Here is a 22,219-nt window from a genome sequence, read left to right on the forward strand (position 1 = left end):
GATGGAAGATGGATGGATTCCACCATAAGACTTGCTCTTAAAGATGTTTCGGTACCATAAAAAGAGAAATTAGAAGCAGAGACATTTAGCTTCAAAAAAACCTTTTTTTCTTTTTTTTTTTTGAAATTGTGCATCCAAACTAATTTTTTTCTTTTCTTGGTTTTAAAACTCGAAAAGTAACTTTTTAAATGATACCCAAACATACTAATGTGTAAGCTGGGATAGGGAATTGATTAAATCCATGATAGTTGTTGTGTTTAAACCTTAGTGTAAAAATTTTGCGAAATTGATACCTCTGCTATGAGTGGAAAAAAAAACCAAAATGAGTACTAGTTTTATTAGCAAATTGATTGTCAGTTTACGGTCGTTTTCTTTCAAAGTGTCAATCTAACCGGTAGAATTGACCCTACCCGTTAGGGAGGTTTTGAAATACTAGTGAGTGGAAACCTATCAAAATTTTAAGACAATCAAGAGTATTTCTTACCAAAAAATTCTGGAATTTAGAGACCCCCCAATACTCTAGATGGTTGCAAAAATTTAATGGTAAATGAAATTATGTCTTTCAATAGTAACAGAATCTATATGTTAATTTTCAACAAAGTTTTACATGAACTTGCATGAGATTACGAAGCTAACCGCAAGTGATCTCTCGTTGCTTAATATAATGTTAAGATAAGTCTAATTTAATTTTCTGTGAAACTTTTGAGACCGGGTGGCAAGATTGCAATTATCATAGATTATTAAGCTCATATTTCACAAATTTTTTAAGCAAGAAAGCTTCTTTTTTCTTCTTCAAGAAGTAGCTTTTCGATCTCTAGAAATCGAAAATAAGGAAGTTGTTTGTAGTAACGCAGTCTTTAAGATAATTTTCGACAAATTTTTACACCAATTTGCTTGAGATTACGAGCCTAACCAAGTGAACTCTCATCGCCTAATCCAATCGTAGGAAAAATCCGATCCCTTAATTTTCCGTGAAACTTTTGGGACCGTGTGGCAGGACAGCGAATGTCATAGATTACTTCCCAAATTTTCTCGAATTTTAGATGGAAAAAACCTTTTGCTTATTATTTTTTTTTCTCTAGAAACAGCTTTTCGATTTCTAGAAATCAAAAAGCAAGAACCAAAAGGGATTAGCCCAGTTGGCCAGCAGCCCAACTCTGATAATTGAGCTCAGCTCGAGTCTCCGTTCAATAGTTTGGAGATCTCATAAAAACTTCTCTAAAAAAAATTATGGGGTTGAGATGGGTCTGCTAAGGGAGTTAGCTCAATGGCTTTGCATATGTTAGGGGTTGGTCCAGACATATGCTGTATCTAAAAAAAATAGTAAATAATACATACCTCGGAGTCTTGCGATTGTGGCAGCATGTCCCTAAATGGGCTATCAGCTACCATCAAAAAAAAAAATAAAAAAAAATAAGAAACAACAAAAAGCAAGATGGCTTTGGAAATTTAGTTAAATTCTCTAGCTCTTATCGACTTGGCATTCCTTTATTTGAGAAGGACATTTTTTTCCAGTTGTGACCGGGACATGCACATTTATAGTGACCATGTCTTACATTGCACCAATAATGTTGGACTTAAATTTTTTCATGACTTAGTCAGAGATGTCTTTGCAGATATTTGTTATAAAGTCGGGGTTGCTGCTATGAAAGAGGTTTCTCTGGGGTTCTTATCTGATAACAACATTGCATTGCGTCATGTCGACATTTTGGTTTATAATCGGGAGAACAAACAAGACACGTGTTTTGATGGCACATGTGTTTCGCCTTTCACAAGTAGTGGCCCTTTTACACTTGGTCATGTTGTTTCCGATGCCATTCTTCGTAAACGCAAAAAAATATCTTGACAAATGTACTGCGCATGGATATGATTTAGTATCTTGGCCTTCACCACATTTGAGGAACTTGGAGAAAACGTTATAATCTCTTCGAAGAGATTGAAAAATTGTCTTGCTTTTCATGGCTATTCATTCTAGAATAAGTAGTTTTATTTTTCATAGAAATGGGATTGCTATCTAAAAGGGTGTTGGTGCCCAACTTATAGCCAGGCTACCCACCAACTTTTGTTGTAATTTATTTTCATATGAGTAATTTTATTGAAAATTAAAAACAATTTAGAAAAAAAATGTTAGTTGTGTATAAAGTTTGGGAACAACTTCTAAAGATTTTGTAGAGCAAAATATTCTAGGTCCAGGTATCCAAAAACATTTGAAGCAAAAATTATTCTGACTTGAAGAGGTATTCTGGATTAGAGAAACCACTTTTGTTCCGAAATCCTGACTGCCAAACTGGCTACTCCCTCCGTATCACATATATTGGCTGAGGGAAAAATTCTCTTAGACTAAGAAATGTTTTTTGATTTCACAAATATCTATGTCTTTTCCTGTTTTGCCCTTTATTATATTTCCTATGTTAGAGACATAAACCAAATTGTAATGATAACCAAGTAACATAAATAAGGGTAAAATAGTTAAAAACCATTTTGAAATGATACAACGAAAAAGCAATATTCCGCCTATAATAGCAGGGAGGGAGTATAAAGCAGCTGCCTGAAACAAAAGTAGTGTAACCGGAATGTAAGAGGACATCTCCTCACAAAAATTAACAGGGGTTAGTCGTGGGAGAGTCTGAGAGATTTTAATGTATTTAGGTTTTCTCCTGTTAGTCCTGAGGGAGTTTGAGGGAGTCTCTCCAAATCTCCGTTAGTCGTGGGGGAGTTTAGAGGAGTCTCCTAAACTCTCTAGAAAACACCTGTTAGTCGCTGGGGAGTTTAACAAAAGCTCTTGAACTCCCTGTTAGTCATAAAACCCTACAATACTAGGGAGTTGGTTGCTTTGGGGAGTTCGAAGGAGTTTTTAGTGTATTTTGGTCTCACAACAAATCTCTCAAAAGAGTAGAGATTTGGGAAGGAGTTTGGTGCGTAGAAAACCATAGGAGAAAGAAGAGGAAACGTTTTTTTCCAGGTATGTTTTTTTTTCTTCTTTAATCTCCATGATTGTTTATAATAGTTTGATTTGTGTACTATTTTGATTGTTTTTCATATCTTTGATATCCATGATTGTTTATTTTGATTGTGTGTATAGTTTTTTTTGTGGGTACTCTCTCTCTGTCAAAACCCTAATTTGTGGTTCAAAAGATCTTGGTAAGAAATTGCATGATTTGATTATAATGATATCTTTAAATTCAACCGTTGGAATATGATGAAATTTGAGTATGTCGTAGTTTACCTTGTTATAGAAGTACAATAACTTTTTCACGCGGATCAGGTCACGTTTGCTACTGCAAAGCTTGCACAATATATGACTATGGTCTGCTGAGTTTAAATCCTGAATAGGAGACTGATTCCTATTTATCTCATTCTCCGCTTATCGGACAAAGCTGAAATTTTAGTACGATATTTGTATATATGAAGGTTTCCTACTGTAGGAATTTCATGAAGTTATGATCAATTTAGGTACACCAAAGTGTGAGAAATCCGGAACTGAATTATGTATGCACGTATTGAAAGTAGTCGGGTTCTGAGTAATGTATCTTTTTAATGAACTGTTGGAATGCTATTATTTTTGAGTGTGTTGTGGAATATTTAGTTGTAAGTGTAACATAAAAATTTAAATAGGATCAGGTAAGTATTAATACTGCAAAGATTGGACAATCTGAAACTGTGTTTCGGTGAAACAGAATTCCTTTATAGCTATCTTCATAATTTGTTATGTCATCATGCATTAATTGGCTTGCTACTTTGCATGGGTGTCATTGAGAATCACTATAACTTTTTAAGTCATCTTATTTAGACACATACTTCTCTTCTATTCTATATGCCAAAGTTCAATACAGTGGCGTACTTCATTCCGTATTGGCGTGTTTTAGCCAATTCATACGGTGCTTTTGTTATAATGATATCTTTAAATTCAACCGTTGGAATATGATGAAATTTGAGTATGTCGTAGTGTATCTTGTTATGGAAGTACAGTAACGTTTTCAAGCGGATCAGGTCACGTTTGCTATTGCAAAGGTTGCACAATATATGACTATGGTCTGCTGAGTTTAAATCCTGAATAGGGGACTGATTCCTATTTATCTCATTCTCCGCTTATCGGCCAAAGCTGAAATTTTAGTATGATGTTTGTATATACGAAGGTTTCCTACTGTAGAAATTTCATGAAGTTCTGATCACTTTAGGTACACGAAAGTGTGAGAAATCCAGAACTGAATTCTGTATGCACGTATTGAAAGTAGTCGGGTTCTGAGTAATGTATCTTTTTAATGAAACGTTGGAATGCTATGATTTTTGAGTGTGTTGTGGAATATTGAGTTGTAATTGTACCGTAAAAATTTAAAGAGGATCAGGTAAGTATTAGTACTGCAAAGATTGGACAATCTGAAACTGTGTTTCGGTGAAACATAATTCCTTTACAGCTATCTTCATAATTTGTTATGTCATCATGCATTAATTGGCTTGCTAATTTTCATGGGTGTCATTGAGAATCACTATCACTTGTTAAGTCCTCTTATTTAGACACATACTTCTCTTCTATTCTATATGCCAAAGTTCAATACAGTGGCGTACTTCATTCCGTATTGGCGTGTTTTAGCCAATTCATACGGTGATTTTGTTGCAAGGACTTGCTAAGGGAGTTTATTTGATTAACAATTTGGCTAAGTAGCTCTGCGTGTTAGTACTGTGTAATCTAGTATCACAATTTTTTATCATGTTTACATTAGACTGTTTGGTGTTATTACTATCCTTGCTTTGTTAAGTTCTAGTATTAGTCTAAGTACTAATGTAGCTAACATGTCACACCATAGAATGGAAGTGACTACAAATTACAAACAATGGACAACTCGAGAGACTGAGAAATTATTGGAACTGTTGGTAGAAGCTACACTTGAGAAGAAGAAAGACACTAGTGGATGTTTTACTAAGAGAATAGTGGAAGAGGAGATACTTCCAAAACTTAACCAAGCATGTGGTTGTGACAAATCTTTTGAGAACTATAAAGGGAAACATAGATGGATGAAGACTAGATTTGGTCAATACCAGGATTTGTTTAAATCTTGTACTTCTGAATTCAGTTGGATGATGCTAACAAGATGATTACTGGATCCGACGAGATGTGGAACAATTACTTTGAGGTTTGTGTGTGTTACTTACTGAAAACTAAATTTGATATTTTTTTCTTCTATTTTGTGCAGAGTTCTAATTCATGCTTTATCCTTTATTTATTTTTTGTATGTTAACATAGCCATCCAAACCAAACTAACTTAAGGGAAGATAATGGTAAAGACTATGGTGACTTGCTTATTATTTTTGGGAATAAATGTGCTTCTGGAAAAGTTACAGTTGATCTTACCCATGAGGGTACAAGTGCTAGAACCTGTGATAAGGAAGATGAACAAGATGATTACTTCGATGTTGATTATACTCAACGAGAGCAATATGATAATGCTTTTAACGTATCATACGTGGGATATGTCTTAGAGGAAAGTGATGAACAAGATAAAGATGAAAATCAAGATATGAACACAAAGAAAATTCCTGTCAGAAAAACGACACCAAAGAAAAGACCAAGGTGTGACATTGGTGACTCTTCTACATCAACTAATCCTACTGGGCAGTCTGATTATCTAGAGAAATTGATTGCCAACAGTTCATCGATTGCTTCTTCTATTGATTCAATGCATGCTCTTATTGCGAAAGAGAAAGAAGACCGCAAAATTGAAAAAGAAATGCGCAGAATTGATAAGGATAAGAAAGATAACCAAGTATGGGATCTTGTTTATGGCATGAATGAAATTTCTTTGGAAGATAAGCTGAAAGTAATTGAAATGCTGGACAACAATCACAAGAAGAACTTATTCATACGTTTTACTCCTAAAGAGAGAAAGTTGTGGATTGGTTCAAAGTTAAAAGCATAAACTTGTCATCTTTGCAAGTTTCTATTAGGTTTAATGGGCTTTTAGAGTTACAACATTTGATCGTTTTTCTTTATAACTATTAGTATTTAATTTTTCTTTTCTCCTATTTGAGAACTTATTGTTATGGATTGATTGCTACTAATTTTTATGGGTTGACATCTTTATGGTTATTATGATTGAATTTATGAACTTTATATTCTATATGCTTATTTTGTATATACATATACTTTTATGCTTTTGAAATAATGATGATTATAATAAAAAAAAAAGTACTTTTATCATCATTTTAGGTGAACATGTCTGATTTGGATTTATCTACTGATAGTGAAGATGAAGCCTTTGATACAGAAGAAGAAAGCAGTGATGATGAAGAGGTAAGCAGCAATAATGAATTTGAACTATCCATATTTTTGAATATACTTTCAGCGGTGCATTCATGGTTAATGAATATAATCAAGCAATTGCAATACATACAAAGTCAGCGTATTGAAAGATCAATGAGACGCCCAGTTACTTTGTTTGGATATAACTATATAAGGAGAGTTTTGCGTCAAGACCCAAAAGACTTTCGAAGAAGTTATATGATGTACCCTGATATTTTTCTAAAACTATGTTGTATCATTAAAGAAACTACATCATTATGTGATACAAGATGTGTTTCTATTGAATAAATGCTTGGTACATTTTTACTCGTTGTTGCCTAAAGATCACGATATTGCACAATACGTGACACGTTTGGTCGCTCTCGGTGGACAGTTAGTAAAAACTTCAACAGGATGTTGCGAGCTTTAAATTCTATAGCTCCGAGGATGATGGCTAAGCCAACAAGTGCAACTCCATTTAAAATTCGTGAGAGTACACGATTTTATCCTTACTTTAAGGATTGCATTGGAGCTATGGACGATACACATATCCCAGCAATGATAGAGAAAAGAAATGTAGCCGTTTATCGGAATCGACATGGAATTACATCTCAAAATGTGTTAGCGATTTGCAACTTCGACTTGGAGTTCATATACGTGCTCAGTGGATGGGAAGGGTCTGCTCATGATTCGAAAATACTTAACGACGCAATGACAAAAAGAAATGGACTGAAAATACCGCAAGGTAATTTTACTTTTATCTAATGTGAAGTTTTGAGTTTTTTGGTTAAGTTATATTCGGGTTCTACTTGACGAAGTTTTCTTTTTGTGTTTTATTCAGGTAAATATTACTTGGGGGATGGTGGGTTTGCAAACCGACGATATTGTTTAACACCATTTCGTGGCCAACGTTATCATTTGAAAGAATTTTCTGGTACGGGTAATCATGCGAAAAAGGCTGAAGAATTATTTAACATGCGTCATGCTTCTTTGAGGAATGTAGTTGAAAGATTGTTCGGTGTTGTGAAGTCTCGTTTCTTGATCTTTAAGTCTCAACCTCCATTTCCGTATCAGGTGCAAGTGGAGATAATGACAGCTTGTGCAGGCCTACACAACTTCTTACGAAAAGAATGCCGTTCAAATGAGTTTTCGGTCTAGGAAGAGGAAGATAGTCATCCATCAAAGCTTGTAAATGACGATGAAATTTTGACACAACAAACTCAAGAACAACAACGTCAAGAAGCTAATGCATGGAGAAAGAGCATAACGGATGATATGTGGGAAAATGTTCGTGAACAAAGGGAGTTAGAATTGTATGGAGACCGTTAAATTGAAGGGAAAAAAAATTATCTCGTTGCACAAAATAACATACTATTGATACACAGATATGATCATTTTAATTTATTTTTTTCTTTTAATTAAAGATCAATGTTATTTGCAAATAACTCTCTCAAACTCCCCCAACCTCCTTCTAATAAACTCTCTCAAACTCCCTAAAATCAAAAACACAAAACTCTCTCAAACTCCCTGCACTCTCTCAAACTCTCACAAAATCCCGTAGATTTAAAATACACTCGACTCCCCGACTCACAAAATTTCCCAACTGTATTCGATCATCGTACTCTTCTTCTTCTCCATCTCCGGATCTGATCTACAAAAACCTCAACCGACAGAACTCAGAACACACAAATTCGAGGTTTTTCCTCTCCAATACAACAATGAGAACACCTCGTGCCTCAACGGCAACATCTACAACAACGAATGACGAATCAGGATTCCGAGACGCAGAATCGCTCTTCCGAACAAAACCAATCTCAGAAATCCGAACAATCGAGGTCAAAACACAGAAAGAAATCGAGGAAAAGAAAGAAGAGCTCCGTCAATTAGTAGGTAATCGTTACCGTGATCTAATCGATTCAGCTGATTCAATTGTATGTATGAAATCATCATGTCAATCTATATCATCAAACATTTCCATGATTGAGAATTACATTCATTCCCTTTCGCATAATAACTATGATAATGGCGATAATACCCCTAGGGGGATGAATTACAGTAATCCTGTTAGAGTAAGGGTGTATGGAATTGCTTGTAGGGTTAAGTATTTGGTGGATACTCCTGAGAATATTTGGGGTTGTTTAGATGAATCTATGTTTTTAGAGGCTTCTGGGAGGTACATTAGGGCGAAATTGGTTCATGATTTGGTTGTGAGTAGTGAGAATAAGGAGTTTTTGACGAATTTTCCGTTGTTGGGGCATCAATGGGGGATTGTTGAGAGTTTTAAAGGCCAGATATCTGCTAGGAGTAGAGAGAGGTTGATGGATTGTGATTTGGGGATTGGGGCTTATGCTGATGCATTGGGTGCCGTTGCGGTTATTGATGAGTTGGGGCCGGAGGAGGTGTTGAGGTTGTTTTTGGAGTCGAGGAAATCATGGGTTTCACTGAAATTAGGGGGCTCGGGGGATGTGGTTTCGGTTTTTTGTGATATTGTTAAGATAATTCAGGTTAGTTTAGGGCAGGTAGGAGAAATGTTTTTGCAGGTGTTGAATGATATGCCGTTGTTTTATAAAACCATATTGGGGTCTCCACCTGGTTCGCAGTTGTTTGGTGGGTTACCGAATCCGGAAGAGGAAGTGAAACAGTGGAAATTACATAGGGAGAAGCTTGAATCTGTTATGTTGGTATTGGATAAAGAGTTGATTGCTAAAACTTGTTTGAATTGGTTGAAGACTTGTGGCGAAGAGACTGTTAGTAAAGTCAATGGGAGATACTTAATTGATAGTATTATTAGCGGGGAAGAGTTAGCGTCAGCTGAGAAGCTGATCAGAGAGTCGTTGGATAGTCGTAAGGTGTTGGAAGGGAGTTTGGAGTGGCTTAAGAGTGTTTTTGGATCTGAAATTGAGTCTCCTTGGAATAGGATTCGTGAACTTGTCTTGGGTACTGACGAAGATCTCTGGGATGGTATTTTTGAGGATGCTTTTGTTCGGAGGATGAAAGAGATTATAGATTCTGAATTTAAGGATTTAAGTAGAGTTGTTAATGTGAGGGATTCAATCAGGGTAATTGTGCCAGTTCCTGGAGTAGGTCGCATTGATTTCATAACGTACTTAAACAGACCATCTACAGGGGGTGGGGTTTGGTTTTTGGAGCCAAATGTTAGAAAGACTGGTACAGGATTGACATCTAGAGGGGCAACAGATGAAAATGACTTCCATAGTTGTCTGAATGCATATTTCGGTCCAGAAGTTGGTCAAATTAGAGATGCAGTAGACAGCAGATGCCAGAAAATTCTAGAAGATTTTATGTGCTTCTTAGGGTCTCCCAGAGCTGCATCAAGGTTGAGAGAGTTATCTTCTTATCTGCAGGATGAATGTTACGAAAGTTTATCAATTATAGTGGGAGAAATTGAAGAGGAACTTCGACACCTTTCATCTTCGATAAGGCATATCAACGAGGATTCTGAACCACCAGCGATATTGGTCGAAAGATCTCTATTCATTGGGCGTCTCTTATTTGCATTTCGAAATCACTCAAGTCACATACCCTTGATACTCGGTTCTCCAAGGTTATGGGTGAATGCCACAAGCTCTATGATGTTTGATAAGGGAACATCACCCCACCCAGTTAACTCGAGGATTTCCCTTGATTCTCCCATGCGTGATAGCCCCAGAAGGCAAAGTCTGAATGGCATCAGAAGACAATCTTCATCTACTTCGGCTGCCTTGTCTGGGGTGATTGACAGTGCCAGTCCAAAACTTGATTTACTTAGCACGAAATTCCGAGATATATGTATTTGGGCTCACAGTTTGTGGATTACTTGGGTATCTGATGAATTATCAGCCATTCTATCGAAGGAAATCAATAACGATGATGCATTGTCATTGACATCTTCCTCGAGGGTAAGTGAAGTCTTCTCTGTATGTAATTGTACTCCCATTTCACTTCTATCAGAAGAGATTTTTTGAAGTATGTAGTCTTTGTTGGTTTTAGACTTTTAGCTGGAAAATCTTTTATCTTGATCTGTCCAAAGAGTTAACCATTCTTGTTAAGTATGGACACAGAACATGAGTTGTAATCATATTTTTTTGATTTTGGTTTTGTGTTCTTTTCGATGATGTTTATGTACTAATTTGACTATCGTGCAGAGCTGGGAAGAAACTGTAATTAAACAAGAGAATTCCAGTGAGGGTCCTGTGGAGATGAAGATAGAACTTCCTTCCATGCCTTCACTTTATCTTACATCTTTCCTATATCAAGCTAGTGAAGAGGTTCATAGAATTGGAGGGCACGTCCTTGACAAATTGATTCTGCAGAAGTTTGCTCTGGGACTTTTGGAAAGGGTAAATATGCGCTCCTTATGTCTTAGTTTAATTCTTACGTAGAATCACTACAGGGTGTTGTGTACTTATAATGACATTTTACTTTACTGTATCAGTAATATCTGTGTGTTTGTAAGTAGTTTACTAGCTTCATAATTTTCATTCACATGTCACTAGCAGGTTCTTGTTGAACATTTGGCCACTGATTTGCTTCATTTGGTTGAATCTTGCTTGATATTGTTTCTCCCTGTATATTTTTTAAAATGCAAACTAGAAATTTTTTACGTTGACCATTAGCATATATTCTTGACATAAAAAAGTGAGCTTGTGAAATCATAAAAGTAGGATAGATATACCATAATAATGTAGGATTACTTTTTCTCTTGGAAACACTCTCAGCTTGTTCATTACTTTTCCTTGAGAGACCTGTTGTTTTTAACCCTTAGTAATTTAAGCACTGCATTCCAAATTTGCGACGCCCTGATGATTTATACCTTTTGTAGATATTGATTTTAAAATGATGTTGTAGGTGCTGAGTATATATGGCAGCTTTGTTTCTACCTTAGATGCTCGCAGTCCTAAGGTGACTGAAAGAGGAGTGCTGCAAATTCTATTAGACTTGAGGTTTGTTTTTGATGTTTTATCTGGGGGTGACTTGAACATGAACGATGAGTTATCTAAAACTCCCAAGTCCAAGCTCTCTATGAAAAGCCAGGTGCAAAAACAGAACTCCTCTGAGAGTAGAAAGCGTGTCCTGGAATTGACAAGTAGTCTCTCACAAAGACTGGATCCTATAGACTGGCAAACGTAAGTAATTTCATTTTTTCAGTTCCCAATGAATTTCTTTGAATTGACCGTCCAACCATTGTTGGGAGTGTTTACCACGGAGGTCAATTGGGTCAAACGACAGTGATTTAATGATTTCATTGTATCAATAGAAGTTTGTAAACTTTAGAGTCAACATTCCAATTGTGCCAACTCTTTTAGATGCAGGGGAACTGTCGGTCCCTCTGGTTCTAAGTTTTTGTCTTTTGTAGATTTATTGTAGCGCTTTTAAATGCTCATCTCAGTTTCATATATTTTTTTATTCCAGCGTTAGATTATCGAGTTGAATTCTTTTATTTTTGGGCATGACAGGTATGAGTCTTATCTCTGGGAGAATGAGAAACAGGCGTACCTACGGCATGCTGTCCTCTTTGGTTTCTTTGTGCAGCTTAATCGAATGTACACTGACACCCAGCGGAAATTACCTAGCAATTCTGAGTCAAACATAATGAGGTGTTCCGTAGTCCCACGCTTCAAATACCTTCCAATCAGGTCGGTGTTCCATTGTCCTGCATTAGATCCTTTTTCATAGTTGTTTTACTGGCTGATCTAGAATGCAATAGAATTTTGGACAAACTTCACAATATTTTTTTTTTCGATTTCAGTTTGCTTGCTTGAGCATTTTAAGCACTACTCCGTGTGGTTTTGCTTTGAACTCTCTGTTTGCACATGTGTACTAAGTACTAACTTGCACGTGTTGGTATGCAGTGCTCCAGCATTATCTTCAAGAGGGACAGCTAAATCAGCTCTTCCAAGTTCCACTGAAGATATATCCTCCAGAAGCTCCTGGAAAAGCTATCCGAGTGGAGACACCTCACCAAAACTTGATTATGACGATACATCTAGCTTTGGAGTTGCCAGTCCATTTCTTAAGTCTTTCATGCAGGTATATCATTCTTTCTTGTTTGCGTTTGTACAGCTCTTATAGGAAATGTGGTTGGGTTGTCACGGTGGTAATTGATGGCCATATGTGCTACGATAGAATATGATGATTGGGAAGCCTGTGCTGCTCAGCTGTCATCGGCCAACCTAGTTATTTCTCAAACACTTATTTTTACATGGTAGTATCTACTAAGGCTACTAGATTTACATGAAAGAAAAGGGTGAAATAACGATTTGTTTGTATTAACATCTTCTGATCATAGATTTGAAAGCAGTGAAACTATCTTATTATGGCAGGAAAATCGTCAAGATAGAGAATGCATATTTGAATTCATAAGTTCCGTTACTTAATGAGAATGAGTTTTGTATATCTTATGAACTTAATGAGAATGGGTTTTGTATATATCTTATGAAGATTGTTCTAATATCATGTTTTACGGATGGCAACATATTATATCTACCCACATGCGAATATGTCCTGCTTTTGTGCTTTCCGTTTAACTTGGATTTCCATCTTCTTCTTCTAAATTTGCAGGTCGGCAGTAGATTTGGTGAGAGCACACTGAAACTAGGATCCATGCTTACAGATGGACAAGTAGGAAGGCTAAAGGACAAATCAGCAGCAGCCATGTCGACATTCGGTGACATGTTACCAGTCCAGGCAGCCGGCCTTCTATCTTCTCTTAGTGTCAGGTCAACTGACCTTTGAGCACCGAACAGTATTTAATTCATTTTTTTTTCCTCAAGATTTTTATAACATATTGGAGGTTTTCTTCCATATCATCATCTGGGTTTTTGCCATCCTTTTTTGCAAGTCTAAGTTTTTCAGGAACAGTAAAGAAAAACCACAATGATATTCAATGTACAGTGTAGTTGATGTATTATTGCAATGTTACTTGGCGCACTTCTGCGTCTTTTCTGTACCTTTTTGTGTTTTTTTTTTTACATTCAGGATCCGTCAAGGGTAGAGACTACTATGTATTGACCGAGCTATATAAATATATCCAGCAGAAGTTTTTACATATACTCTCTAAACTCATCAGACGCATTATCTTAAGATTCTTAACTCAGTTAAGATGCATTTTCTCTGAGCCTTTTTTTTTTCTTCTTTTTATAGCCACACTAGATGAGTTCCAGTAATATCGATTAAGATTATTAAGAAATTGGTGGCGGTGACAATTACAATCCTTTTTTTTTTGCAATTTATTACTCATCAAGGAAAATTACAAATCAAAGTCAAAACTGAGTTATTTACGTATCCAAAATAAAGAACGATTTTTTTGGGGACCATTGTTTTATTTTGGGTAAAGACATTAGAAGTAAATCTAGGTCACCCCTTATCTAGATATTTATATTAATACCTAAATTACCCTCCTGATTAATTTTGGTTGGTGATTAGTTAGTGTTAATAATAGTTAGTGTAATGATTAGTGAGATGATTAAGTTAAAGATAATTAGTGAGATTAAAAAATCAAATAGTTTTTTTTTAAAGAAGTAGAATTATTGAGAGAATAAAGTTAGAGAAGATGAAGAAGGAAAACATGAAAAACGATGGATTTTACCAACCACAACCGGAGGAAGGGTATTTGGGGTACCCAGGTATGCTTCAAACATAGATAATGTTGGTTGAATTGCTCCAACCTTTCAAAAAAAATGCAATTTTTTATGTAGATTTGGGCCAGTTCGGTTACCATATGTCAAGAACATGTAACCGAACACACCTGAAAGTGTAGTTCGGTTACGTTTTCCAAACACGCAGGTTACCAAACTCGCTCGTTAATGGAGGTTTTGGTCGTACAGTGTAATGTTCGGTTACCTAAGATAAAATGGTAGGTAACCGAACTTTGAACTTAACAATTTATTTGGGTACATCTTGTGTGTTCGGTTAGTTCGCAAACTTCAATGCAACCAAGTTCCCAACCGAACTGCAGGTTAAAAGTAACCTAGTGTTATAAGGTTGGTTCGCAAACTTCAACATATTTTGCGAATCATATGCATATATGCAATTAGGCAAACGTTCGGTTACTACGAAATTTATTTCTTGGTGAATTAGGTAGAGTTCGGTTACGAAGTTTCAAAGGTAGAGTTCGGTTACAAAGAAAACTTAATATTTTTGCGAACGAACCGAACTTGTGGACTTCTCATTATTTTCGTAAACTAAAGTTCGGTGATATCCTTATTTTGCGAAGGAACCGAACTTATGGACTTGTGTTGTTCTAATACAAGGAGTTCGGTTAAACGTATTTTTTTGCGAATCAACCGAATTTTAAAAATTTAATTCGTGACAGCCGAACTTTTCTCTGAAAAAAAAACCCTCCATTAAACCTCTCTGCAACTTCCATTTTCAACTCATTTTAATGATTACTTCTCATTTATTCAACCAAAAACGAATGACAAGTAATGGGTTTGTGAGAATATCTTTGTTAATGTTTTAAATTAAACTATATATATATAGTGGTGGTGGTGGTTGGTAGTGGTGGTAATCGGAGGTGGTGGTGGTAATCGGTGGTTGGTGGTGGTGATAATCGGAGGTGGTGGTGGTGGTAATCGGCAGTGGTGGGCGGTGGTGGTGGTGGTAATCGATGTTTAGTGGTGGTGATAATCGGAGGTGGTGGTGGTGGTAATCGGCGATGGTGGGAGGTGGTGGTGGGAGGAGGTGGTGGTTATATATGTAGGTGGTCATTGGGTTGGTTTTAAATTAAACTAGGTTAAGGGTAGGTTAGTCATTTCAATGCTTTAGGACACCCCTTATCACTATAGGGAAGGTGGCCTAATAAAATCATGGTCCCCTCAAAAAAATCATGGTCCCCAAAAAATCGTTCAAAATAAAACTGAAATTTAAAACAAAAAATAAAAAACAGGCCCATTAACCAGAATTATACAACAAGCCCATTATCTCCTAAGTTCAACCGAACTTATATGGTGGGTTGGATGTAGAATTTTAAAGGTGGAATTTGTAGGTCTAGGATATTTCGTAGAATTACGTTTCCCACTGTATGTTTGGTTGCCCGAATCCTTGGAATCACGTTTTCTACGGGATTCAGTTTTCCAGCAAATCCTCCATACGGAGTCCGACCCCTTCCCCTAAGATTTGCTGGGAAACTTATCAAGGGATTTATGGATCCACTTTTTTTTTTTTAACTCTAAATCCCATATATATGCAATTTTATGATTTGAGGGTAATGCCAAACGGTACAAAGACTTCAGTACAAGAAAACTCTATAAATCATAGGAATTTTAATTGAGTTACCAAACACATAAGGAATTTATATGAATTCCAGAATTTGTAATCCCATAGAATTATAAATTCCCGGAAACGGTGAATTCTGCAAACAAACCCACCAATAATATATTTTGTCAGGCATCTCCAGTGCAGAGAGAAAACTAGGTCTTGTAGTGAACATCTCACAAACCCCTCTCCCCAGTCCTGCACCTTTCTTTGCCATAGCATCTGGTATGAAATTTATTTCTCTCATACTATACACAAATTGAATCCTCCAGAATAATTCTTTTATTTTATACCATCTTGCTTGAATTATCCAAGACAGCTTTCCAGATGTGACAATTACAGTCCAAGTTATATGGGTTCACGGTGCATTTCAGTCCAGGCGTTACTCCTGGATCCCTCTACTTGTTTCAGTTCAGTAGCATTCTGTGAATGACGACTCACCACTGCAAATTTCTCTGTCTCCACTGGTTGCAAGCAAATGTTGTATTTTGATGTTTTTGTTATTCTTTAAGCGATGATGTAATCACAATTTTGATATGATTAATTGACCAAAAAGATTTTTTCTTTAATATAGTAATTTAAGCATGACAATTAATATTAGAAAAAATTATCCTTAAAAGAACGTACCCAGCGAGTAACAGAGGAATCTGCACCCTGCTGGAAATTTTAAACAGAGGATGAAGAAAACAGAGAATGGAAAAGAATGTTGTATCACTGGAGCTTCAAGGCCTTGCGATTCTTTTCAGCAATTATTTCGACCATTCCAAATAATTGGCGAGTATAACCGGTCAGTGAAATATTGCTTTCAGGATACAATGAAGCCCTAACAACGTAATTGGATTCAAGAGTTGTACTTCCCTTGACCCAATCAAGAACACACAATATTTAGATTCCGATGATGCTTAGAGAGAAAAGAAATCAGGTGTTTTAGATATGTTTTTTCCATTGTTTGAACGAAAAAAAATCATCACTACTTATAGGGAACTCATGCCTATTGGAGATGTCTCTTCACTTCCAAAAGACACATAAGGTGTCTATTGAGAATGGCTGTGTCTTTTATGAACCATCACACCCTTTAGAGGTGTCTCTTCATCTCCAACTAACATCCATTGTGTTTATTCAACACTGGAAGCTCCCCCATCATAGCGGAAAACCGAAAACGAAAACATTTTATTTTCTATGTTATTGAAAATATCCAACAATCTCCTCCTACTTTCAAAAACCAAAACAGAAAATAAAGTAAAACTTACAAAACCGGAGTGGCTGCATCACTCAAGTGACTGCCTACGTACCCGAGTGGGATCAAGCCAACGTAGCAAGCTCAATTGAAAAATAAGCATCATCGTTGAAATCAATACATAAATGATAGGTATATTTTGGATTTGAACCTTCACTTAGTGTAAGAAATTCAAAGCCTTATCGGGGTTCAGTGATGAAACCAGTCTTGAACCAAGTACCCCATGTGATAAAACCAGAATCTCCACACATAATGATTTCATAGATTGTGTGTTCTGTAGCTCAACACATTAATGGCCCTGTGCTTATCCTTGATTCATGAGTCTGCTTTAGAGAACGGTCTTTTTTCCTTAGGAAACGACCTGATTTCCATACTCATATAGGTAAGTCTCAAAAGTGTTTCTGCGAGACACCTTGTGATAAAAGTTTTACTTATTAAGGATTTTCATCCATCCTATTTTCTTGCAGAACCTGCACTAAACAGAAATGAGAAGTTTTATACTTAGTGCACCATAATCACTTCCATAACTTGTTGGTACCACATTGAACCTTGTTTATCTTTTTCAAAACATAGGTTGGGTTGCTGCTATGGGTTATCGAACTTTCATTCACAGACCTTAGTCCCAATTCTGTATACTTCATTGAAAACAATTCCTTTGGGAGACTCTTCATGATAAGTCTGCCAAGTTTTTCTCTGTTTCAATGGCTAACTGCAATTACTCCTTTCTTGAGTAATTGACTTACTGTTCAATGTACACGATTTGTATATCTTGACTTTTCATTATAAGTCTTTGTTAGAGACGTTATAGATCATAGCCCGATTCACAATTAATCAAGACCGCTTGAGATGGCTTCTTCCAAAAATGGGATCTCTACGAGTTAGATTCTAAGCCATTCCTCCTCATTAATTGCATCTACTCATGCAATCAATTCTGAAATATTCATAATGTTCCTCTTTGATTTTACAAAATAATTGTAACTTCTCTAGTGATCCTAATTAACATTTACGGTTAATTCACAAGTAGTCATTATAGACCTGCACACACTGGAGGCATAAAAAGAATTGTAGGCAACTTGTTATTTCAACAAGTATATCGTCATGAGTAACTCCTATACTCATGCCCAGTCCTCTACAAATTTATACCCAAATACATAGACAATGTCTATTTAACATTTTACATTAGGTAATGTAATGTTCATAATTTATGCATCGGTAATATCGTAACACCTCATTGTTGGATTTTTGGTCGGCAGTCCAATCTTCCAATACATTACATATTAACCGGAATTTTCCTATCGATGTCATCTAAGACATGCCAATTTCCAAAATTTAGAACCTATAATTCTTGTGATATGAATTATGCTCATGCCATGCAATTGTTATCTTAATAATTATGACTGCGTTAATATTTATAATTCTTATGGCAAGAATTATATCCGTACCATAAAATTGTTTCCGGAACAATTATTGGTGATCTCTATTGGTTCTCTAATCATAGAGCATTCATGATAATACCGTGTCATGCGACCAAAATGTGTCATTTAACACTTCCCAATTTGTGTCAAGTAATTTATAAGAAAATTTTGACACTTCCAAAACATGGCACACACGATTTCAAAATAGAAATCTTCAAATCCAGTCATTTGGACTTGGCTCACCAAAAATTGTGATAGTCAGTCAGCCATATTGCGAAATATACTTTTACATTCACGGATGGATCTTTTACTTTTGTAAGTAACCTGCACAGAGTACATCTTCATTTCATGGCATTTCTAGAAAAATTGTTATCTCAACAATTCCTTACGGTACTAAAGAATACATAATTGAAATTCTTTAAATCTGCACATGAAAATGGAACCGGTATAACACAGTCCAAAGGATACACACATTTCATGACCAATGTCAATTGTCATAAAGCGCTACTGATAGTACAGACAGTACTTTACCACCATAATAACATGTACCGGCTACTGCCTAAACTTCTGTACAAAGATAGTCCACCCACTATTTTAAAAATCAACAATCCACACTTTTTTCAAATGTGAAATCCTTATAATAGTGTAGATTGGACTCAACTGTATAGTTACAAATGTAACTCTCTACACAGTCCAGTGAATGGGGAAACTCAAAACATAGCCTTGAATTCTAAGTGCAACATTCACTTTCTTAACATGCCAAAGCAAGTTAATAGTTTCCAGCCAAATGAATGCCGTGAAGTCATTCATAAACTTCCGTTCAGAATTTTATTGCTAGAAACGCAAAGGCTACCTTAGCATGATTTGTTTGATCACGCTGTTGCAGATCTCAATTAGTCAAAGATTTATGAAATCTTCCCATCTGCATTTGTCTCCAAGGCACCAATACAGGAATTATGATCAGAATTGATACTCGGGTTTACCATAAAAAAACTGTGAATATTCAACTTCAAATTTTCTCCCACTAATGCATCCGTATACCAGGTTTGGTTATAATACCCAAATTTTCACTTGAATCATTTATTCAAGGGACACCTGATATATATCAAACGTGCTTATGCAAGGCAATCACACAACAGCAATGGCATTAGCACATGAGAATTGTGTACTCACTACGAGTCAGAAAAATGCATGCATGAATTATACGTTATAAGTTATGACTAGTAAATTTTAAAATATATCATCACAAGATATTATCACAAGGTATGAAAATTGTGAACAGAGACCAATTTACTTGTCTGATTTGATGGAAGTTGCCGCTAGTAATAACCGTTCCCTTTGTCTCCCAAAGAATCCCAACACTTTGATTAGAAATTTTCCAATCTCTTAGGATATATCGTTGACATCACCAGAAGGAGTCACAGCGGCACTCTTCATGTTTTCCCTTTCTGACTCTTCTAGTTTAATTTCCTCCGACAACCAAATGAAAACAAAATCAAACCGATTAATAAGAAGAACCTTCATGAATTATTAATATAAATGCCCATGCATTAAGGGAAAAGGAAAGAAATGATTTGAATGGAGTTAAGAAAATTAATATGTTCCAGAAACTCCAGACGTCCAGGTGTGCGCACGACCAACCAAAAGTTAAAACAGTGTGAACTTATTTCAATCATCGCTCGTTTAGATCAATTATTGAAACCCAATTGATCTCCTTGAATTTGCTTAACAGAACCGCTGAAAGGGTCTCTGTTACTGCGGGATCAGTTAAACCTTCATCCTCCATTATCGAAAGATAATTGTTGAAAACTTTTGGAAATTTGGGTTAAAAACAGAAAAAGAATGTTGTATCAGTGGAGCTTCAAGGCCTTGCGATTCTTTTCAGCAATTATTTCAACCATTTCCAAATAATTGGCGAGTATAACCGGTCAGCAAAATATTGCTTTCAGGATACAATGAAGCCCTAACAACGTAATTGGATTCAAGAGTTGCACTTCCCTTGACCCAACCAAGAATACACAGTATTTAGATTCTGATGATGCTTAGAGAGAAAAGAAATCAGGTGTTTTAGATATGTATTTTCCATTGTTTGAATGAAAACAAATCATCACTACTTATAGGGAACTCATGCCTATTGGAAATGTCTCTTCACTTCCAAAAGACACATAAGGTGTCTATTGAGAATGGTTGTGTCTTTTATGAACCATCACACCCTTTAGAGGTGTCTCTTCATCTCCAACTAACATCCATTGTGTTTATTCAACATAGGAAGCTCCCCCATCGTAGCGGAAAACCGAAATCGAAAACATTTTATTTTCTATGTTATTGAAAATATCCAACACACCCTGGTTAAGTGGGGGTGCACCAGGAGCTTTCGGAGAAACAAGGCTGTACATGTGAGGAATAGCTTGAATATTTGTTGAATATTTTTAGTAGACGTTTTCAGGTCACATAGATAGAGATTTCCATTGTACCGTAACAGAACTTCATTGCTGTTCAGGAAGGCAAGTGGATGACAAACCGGCCAATCCAAGTTGGAGTTTTCCAAAGTTATACCGAACTCTTCATTCCAACGACCATTCTCCTTGTTAAGTTTCCATTTCCATATGTTGACGAATTTGCATTCGTCAGTGTGGTAAACGCACAAATTATCTCCCAGCAACCTGAGCCCACCAACGCGGAAATCTTTGTAAGGGATTTTACGCAGTGGTGACGGGATTGTACGGAACTTCTTAATAGACAATATATTTCTGTTACCTTATTTATCTGGGAGAATATACGATATGCAATAAAGTCTCCCAGATTTTCCTGTAACTCTATTTATATGATTTTATGGAATAAGAATAACCGACGGATTAATTAACATCCGATATGGTATCACGAGGCCAAAAACGGTCCTCCTTCTTCTTCCTCTAAAAACACCAACAACACCAATAATCATCAATGGCAAACAATCGATCCTTACCGAGTAATAAAAACACCTTACATCCGGCTTTCGCCGTTTCCAACATCAAAGTTTTGATCCCTGTTACACTAGATATCAAACAAGACGAATACTCTTCATGGGTTCTCCTATTTCAACTTCATCTTCAAGCGCACAACCTCCTTTTTCTTATAGATAGTTCTTCCCCCACACCAGATCTTGACGATGCCACCATCCTACAGCTTGACGCCCTATGCCGTCAATGGATGTTCTCCACCATGACCAAAGATCTGATGCTGACTGTTCTCAAAACTGGAAAAACTGCGAAGGATTTATGGGATCATCTCAAACGTCTCTTCCAAGACAACAAAGGAAACCGCGCTGCCAGCCTTGAAAGTAAGTTTGTCAATCTAAGATTTATTGACTGTAACAACGTTGATGATTATTGTGATAAGCTACAGGCACTCTCCAGTCGATTGAGTGACCTCGAGTTTCCAATGGATGAAAAACGACTAGTTATCCAGCTTGTCAATGGACTTCCGGAGGAATATAATACTGTTGCCTCCTTCATTCAACAATCGATGCCATCGTTTGACACTGCTCGATCTCAACTACGCACTGAAGAGATTCGCCGTGAACATCAATCTACATCAAATACTCATGCTGCCCTTGCTGCCGGAACACCGCACACCTCCCATCACCTTCCTGTTGTTGCACAGCGTCATCAACAAAGTCTGGATCGCACAGCGCCGTTGCTTCCAAATCCAACAGGCCCAGTGCTTCCAAATTCGGACACCTGATGATGATTTCTATATGGACACCGGAGCAACCTCTCACATCACCTCGGATCCAGGTACATTACAAAAAGTTTTTAATTCTAGTAATGTTCGTTCTATCTTGGTGGGAAATGGCAATAGCATTCCGGTAACTGCTAGTGGCTCTAAGTACATAAATCTTCCAACTCACACCCTTCACCTCAACGACACCCTTGTCGTCCCTTCCATCATCAAAAACTTAATCTCTGTTCGAAAATTTACCACTGATAATCATGTGTCTGTTGAATTTGATCCTTATGGTTTTTCTGTGAAGGACTTGAGTTCGAGGAAGACTAT

General features: G+C 36.5%; 2 protein-coding genes across 2 annotated transcripts; both read left to right on the forward strand.

The window, feature by feature from the left end:
- Positions 1–7,784: 7,784 nt before the first annotated feature.
- On the forward strand, positions 7,785–13,325 carry LOC113319652 (conserved oligomeric Golgi complex subunit 1-like). The gene is made up of 6 exons (XM_026567902.1): positions 7,785–10,176; positions 10,423–10,617; positions 11,126–11,403; positions 11,734–11,913; positions 12,130–12,307; positions 12,839–13,325. The coding sequence occupies exons 1-6, from the start codon at positions 7,996–7,998 to the stop codon at positions 13,010–13,012; spliced, it is 3,186 nt and encodes a 1,061-aa protein (XP_026423687.1). The 5' UTR covers positions 7,785–7,995; the 3' UTR covers positions 13,013–13,325.
- Positions 13,326–21,127: 7,802 nt separating this feature from the next.
- On the forward strand, positions 21,128–21,907 carry LOC113272981. Its single transcript, XM_026522762.1, has one exon. It carries the CDS (start codon positions 21,128–21,130, stop codon positions 21,905–21,907), a length of 780 nt encoding a protein of 259 aa, XP_026378547.1.
- Positions 21,908–22,219: the final 312 nt, after the last annotated feature.

The sequence above is a fragment of the Papaver somniferum genome, chromosome 1 (assembly GCF_003573695.1).
Source record: "Papaver somniferum cultivar HN1 chromosome 1, ASM357369v1, whole genome shotgun sequence".
Classification (NCBI taxonomy): Eukaryota; Viridiplantae; Streptophyta; class Magnoliopsida; order Ranunculales; family Papaveraceae; genus Papaver; species Papaver somniferum.

Excerpts from the sequence above, each read along its gene's own strand:
- LOC113272981 (XM_026522762.1), top strand. The coding sequence starts at position 21,128 with ATGGCAAACAATCGATCCTTACCGAGTAATAAAAACACCTTACATCCG.
- LOC113319652 (XM_026567902.1), top strand. The coding sequence starts at position 7,996 with ATGAGAACACCTCGTGCCTCAACGGCAACATCTACAACAACGAATGAC. Across the intron at positions 11,404-11,733 it reads GATCCTATAGACTGGCAAAC|GTATGAGTCTTATCTCTGGG; the intron begins GTAAGTAATTTC and ends TGGGCATGACAG. Across the intron at positions 11,914-12,129 it reads TTCAAATACCTTCCAATCAG|TGCTCCAGCATTATCTTCAA; the intron begins GTCGGTGTTCCA and ends GTTGGTATGCAG.